Genomic DNA, 6000 nt, shown 5'->3' on the forward strand with positions numbered 1-6000 from the left:
TTTTGCGACATAAGGCAAGCTTTCAGAAAAATTTTGTCTATAACGTCAATTCATTTCTTCTCAAGTTCCGCAACTTTGGGTAGACGTATTTCGTAAGTGCTGAAGTCATGAAATTCCTTCGCGTATATGCAACTTGAATATTGAACGGCTGCATTTCCCCAATTCTAGTGTATGTGTAAAACGACCTAAAAGCTATTGAAAAAATTTTGGATAATTTTTGCATATACGCGGTTATCACACACTTAGTTATGTCGGCCATCCCTAGTAATTGGCGATGCCAAAAATACGTTATGTTACCTACTGCACCTGTTTATAAATTGTGAACTATTTCTATTCAGGCAAACTTTTTTAATTTAGGTACATCTAAAATTCGTCCGTCCTCAACTCGAATACGCGTCATCAATGTGGTCACCTCATCACACCTATAACTAATCAACGCTATTGAACGTGTACAAAATCGTGCCGCGCGTTTCATCGCCAAAGACTACAGCCGTCGCTGAGGTGTTACCAATATTAAATATCCTTTGTCCTTATCCGCCTTAAAATCACGCAGAGAGACTGCTCTAGTCTGCTTATTTCATAAAATAAACTGTCAGCACCAAACCGCCCTTCCTCTCTCTCAACCGTTACGAACGTATCGCTGCTTACACAAGAGCCGCTCCTTCAAACGTATCTTTGGGCACACAAACGCCTTCAATTCATTAGCCTTACCACTAGCCATTGAACTATGGAATAGCCTCCCTGATATTGTTACCGACATTCATGATCCTGTTAAGTTTGTTAATGAAGTAACCACTAATTTTTTCGTGACCAGTTGCTTTAATTAATTTTCTCCTAAATATGTACACACGTCTCGCTAACTTCCATAGTTGGCAATGTCAAGAGATGGGCCCTTACATTACTTCTGTAAAATTTGACGGTGTTAAATGATGTACCCTTACATATTGTAGGTGGTGGCCATTCATTCTGAAAGTGTATATTGCGTTCCGTGAACTATTATGTAACGTCACCTCGTTTTATGTAGCTTAGTATACGTCTCACGTATTCGTTACCCATTTCCATTCCTTCAAATGCTTCCCCTTATGAACATATATATTGTATAATCCCCCCCTCCTCACAGAATATTCCTGCTGGAGCCTGTGAGGTTTTTTGAATAAATGAATAAATAAAAATGTGTGGCTTACGCTGGAGACTTGCATCTGCCATTAACTGTTTTAGCAGTCTATGAAGCAAGTTATTTCTCTCAAGTCATTTTATCATTCGCGGAATGGCCTCTGATTTCGTGGAATTGATCATCGCCCTCTAGGTATTGATCACAACAGCTTTGCCACTAGTTGATACCATCCTATCCTCTTCCAAACTTCTTCGATGAGTTTTGTTTCTTCGAAGGATGGCACAAAGTTAGCATGTGGGTGCGTGTTGTAATTTTTGCCAAAATATGTCAGATTTCTCGTATGAAAGGGAACGCAGGGTGTACACACACACACACACACACACACACACACACACACACACACACACACACACGCACACACACACACACACACACACACACACACACACACACACACACACACACACACACGCACATATATATATATATATATATGTGCGAATCCCGGCATGTAGAGCAGAGATGCACCTTCCCGCACTCTGAGGGCACACATTTCTTCACCGTAGCCAGGGCGGTCGTGCGTTAGTCGACGTCCCGCTGCACAGTAATGGTTTTGAGGTCACTCAAAAACCACAGGCGATCAGGCACACACAACGCAGGCCACAAAAAATTAATTCCCCACAAACTCCCTCTGAGACCTGGCCGTTGTTGGGGTGAAACACTGCAAGTTTGCGGGATCGGGACCGCATGGACGGTTCGCATTTTTTTCCGCCTCGCTGTCGTGATGGGCAGCACAGTTACGGGACCGCCACCACCGGAGAGGTGAAGGAAAGGAAAGGATATGCGCAAGCGCTTGGAACGCTGACAAAGAAAGGGCGGTGTGAACGTAGACATGGCCAACGCGGGTGAAATTGTAGTGTTTTTTTCTTATCAGCTTACTCTCTGATATGTGTTGTAGTAGGACCTAAGATATTAAGCTTAATTTAGCAAATTGGTGGAGTGCTTAAAGCCAGCTTCACCTCTGCCGCGGGTAGGCCCGGTATTGCACTATCTTCGGGATCGGTCCACCTATGGGGAGATTTTTGATCTACACTGCGTTATAGACGCACGCAATTTTTTCTAGAACCTAGCCACAAAAAGCTTGGCTATATAAAGACGCGCTTTCTAGTCGAAGATAATCAAGTGCATATTGTTCACAGTTGAGTGGAGTGGCTGCCAGCAGTTTTTGATGTTGATGTCATTCATCTGACAAATTATCCACACTCAGCTAATTTTTTAATTAGTGATCCTAATGCTGTGACGTAAATTAATTAGCAGAAAATTACACGGAGCATAAAGCTGGCTTGTTTTGAGCCAGATACCTGTGCCCAGTTTATATTTTTCTGACTGATAAAGAAAGCCCGCGAGAACTGAAAAATATGCTTTTTGATTTGGGTGGACGGCTGTACACGCGATATTTATTCATCTTTCCCGGGCTTTCATTATCGGCCGGAAACAATAAATAGAAAAGAAGTACCTGGTCGAAAATATTCCCAAACTTAGGTTTCTTTCAATTTTCTACAATTTTTTTGATTGACAGCATGGCCTTAAGAGCAGTAACTAATAATTAAAGAATTGCAACTTATTGCGAAATAATATGGCATCAGCAGAAACACTGCTGTCGCCTGCTCTTCTCGACTGCGAACATCTTCGCGTAGAATGGCTCGTTATGTTTAAAAACGCGATCCATGATAGCTGAGACATCCTGTTTCAGCACATTCCTGTCACAAATGTTTGATTCGGCAAACTTATTGCAAGAGCTGTGCTCCCACAATTGTGTAGCCTCTTGAACTTTTGTTTAATATTTTCAATCCGTGCTACAGTCAATCACAGCGCATTGAAATGTGGACGGGGGACAACATGCGCAGGTGACCGAGAACATGCTGTGCGCGGGCGCAACCACGGGCGGCGTTGCCCGCGACGCCTGCGACGGAGACAGCGGTGGACCCCTGGTGGCAGAGCGCGGAGGCCGCTGGTACCTCATCGGCATCGTCAGCTGGGGCGACAGCGTGCTCTGCGGTTCCAAGGGCAGCTACGGATTCTACACCAAAGTGAACCGCTTTCACCAATGGGTCAAGAGCATCATCAGCTGAGGTGTTCGCCGGAAGGTCACTCCGCAGAGTGACGCGTCCAGATTCTTCGACTGTACGCCAAGTCGAGCCCTGAAAGCGTGCGGGGCGAACTGAACTTCTCAGGACAGCGGGGGGAAGGCCTTCGCACTCGAGAAGAAAGTACACGCGAACATGTGCACATATAGTGCTCCACACCGTCTGACCATACTGAACGCTGGGCGTGACTTCCGTTGACATTGCGACGGAGGCGGGAGGTGATTACTCGGGCGTTTAACGGCTAATACTAAGAGTGCAAAACGAGAAATCGAATGAAGATCGGAATGTGAACGCGGGGCGGGGAAGGGATCTCCACAAAATAATGCGTGCACGAACACACTACAGTAAACACACCAGTGCCACTTAGACACGCCCAAAGTCTACCTGCGCACAAAGATCACTATTTGTGGTCATACTGAATGACATATGGCGCGGCAGCACCATGAACTGTTATTGAAAAGTGTGCTACTTTCTCGGGTGGTTCGACGGGTTGAAACACGCTGTCATTTGGGGTAAACGCGGGTGCCGTTGGACTGGTATCCAACGTTAGAAAAGCTAGTCCTAATAAAGGGAAACCTGGCGCTCAATAGTGAAATGAAAAGGACCTCCAGGAGTCGTCTAAGTAAGTCGTATTTCCAACAAAAAAAGGCGAGTAGGGACTAACACCATCCTCGCAGTAATGGCCCCTGCGAATAATCTCTGTGAATCTTCAGAGACCCTTAGAAATCTAACTCTAATCCTTAGCCCCTTGGCGACCGTTTCATACCTCCAAAGTAATCACTTGCAGAAGTCCGGGACATAATGATATCCTTGTACTGCTAAATTGTATCAATTAAAATTAAAATTTGGTTTTTCGAAGCCTCTGAGGAACGTTATTTCAGCTGTAGATGCAGTGATTGGTCTTTTTATCTCGTTTTCGAAAATTTAAATATTGTTCTATCGAGGCTTGGACATAATGGTGTTGAACGCGTTTAGTAGCGAATTTGGACCAATTTGTTCCACGTCAACGCCTATGAACCGCTATGTTTTGCTTGGATTCATCGCCAGGCATTAAGGGTGGCTTAGTGGTGCAATGGAAGAGCAGCTGCTTGAAGGAATTTGTTTTTCATAATTCGGCTGCACCAGACTACGTGAAGTGCTTACACGGAGCTGAACTTTTCGTTCATGAGCTACGTAACGGCAGAAGCGAAACCTTTCTCAAGCAGCCCTGAAAGTGTTCCATATTCTAGTCTCGGGCAGGCAGCAATACTTCAACTGCCTTTCAAAATTTTCATTCATAGGCAAACAGGACCAGTTTTTTTATACTGCCTCGTTAGGTCTTGCCTTGAAAACTGTTACTAGCTCAATTTTCTTTTCACTAATTGCTACTGGAGCGCATCGAGGGCTGAGAATGCATGCACGGAGTCCACTTGCGAACTGTTTTCAATGGGTCTCCAACACTGCGAGTTGTGCTGTACAGCTTGCAATAAACTATTCGCAGCCCTCAGAAACAGTCATTGCCTGAGCCATATTCCACTTTACTTTTCATGTGTGTGTGTAGATGTCAATACTATCAGTAATCTCTTTTCCAATTTGTGCAGTGTACAGCCTAAACTATACTGCTGTGTGTAATGGTGTGTTCATTACTTCATTTCTCAAGAAATTCAATAAAGCGGTATCAAAAGCCTGAGCTGCTATCCACGGTTGCACGGCTTCAGCAATGACTGTGCTCGCTGTGTGAGGGAGGCTCACCGTTATAAAGAAAACTAAACAAAGAAATACACACAATGTACACATGAGCAAATTAAAAAGATGCATCAACTGGGTTGGTGTATTGAACGCGTTTATTCTTTAGCCACAAGGACTGCAACTCATCATTTTCTAAATGCGGAACTCGTGGTCCAAAGGCCGATGTAAACGCTGCAGAGCTAATGTAGAGCTCATATTAGTGTTTTCGTTATGCAGTAGCAAATTTTTAGTTGCGGATAGTTAGGTAAATCAAATAATAATAACTAATTACTGTACTAATAATAATTACAGTACTTTAATCAGTTCTCATATCACGGTTTTCTCCGTACCAATGAATTTTCTATGGGCAAAAATAATTGCGAACAAGTTGCTTTAATTTTCTTTGGCGTGAAGAGGTATTCGCGTTTTGTAGGGCTAAGAACCTGTAAGACGAGAAGCTTATACACAAATGGCCTCTTCGACCAACTGTATCATTCTGATATTTTTTTCGGGAGAATCGCAAACTGTGCTTAATCACCATGGGAAAACAACCTGTCTGTAATTTTCTTGGGCATCGCAAGATGGCGAAGATTGCGGCAACACTCATTTCTGCAACTTAACTAACGACGTTCTCTAGGCGTTCTTTTGGACTCCACCTTAAAACACTAGAAAGACAAGTCATGTTCCCTTCCTTTTCCTTGCACTATCTTATAAAGCAAATACTTCCCCACTCTCACACTCTTGCAGATTTTCATGTAGACGTATGCTTTTGGAGCTGCAAACCCTTTCATTTAGAACAAAAATCTATCCCATGCAAATGTCGTACCGGGTATACATTAGCAATGTTTGAGAGCGGGCTCATAGGTTCGCCGTTTAGCAAGGCTTCGTAAGACTGGCTGACTGTCCTTCGGGCAGTCTTCCGGAGGCTGGCTGCACGACATTGAGTAGGTTGCTATTTGATGCGAAAGCATCAAATAGCAACCGATGGGCCATTGAGCAATGGGTCAATGGGCCATTTGATGCGAAAGCATC

General features: G+C 44.0%; 1 protein-coding gene and 1 pseudogene across 7 annotated transcripts in view; both read left to right on the top strand.

Moving 5' to 3' along the window:
- LOC135899231 (mannan-binding lectin serine protease 1-like) overlaps nucleotides 1–4930 on the top strand; it is a 117113-nt gene extending 112183 nt beyond the window's left edge. For all 7 annotated transcript variants that reach the window (XM_065428495.1, XM_065428497.1, XM_065428499.1 and 4 more), the window contains exon 13: nucleotides 3022–4930. In XM_065428495.1, coding sequence (XP_065284567.1) covers nucleotides 3022–3246 — 225 coding nt within the window. In that variant the 3' untranslated portion in view covers nucleotides 3247–4930. The remainder of the gene's footprint in view (nucleotides 1–3021) is intronic.
- LOC135899252 (U2 spliceosomal RNA) lies at nucleotides 2007–2187 on the top strand (annotated as a pseudogene).
- Nucleotides 4931–6000: the final 1070 nt, after the last annotated feature.

Source organism: Dermacentor albipictus, chromosome 5 (assembly GCF_038994185.2).
Source record: "Dermacentor albipictus isolate Rhodes 1998 colony chromosome 5, USDA_Dalb.pri_finalv2, whole genome shotgun sequence".
NCBI classification, from domain to species: domain Eukaryota; kingdom Metazoa; phylum Arthropoda; class Arachnida; order Ixodida; family Ixodidae; genus Dermacentor; species Dermacentor albipictus.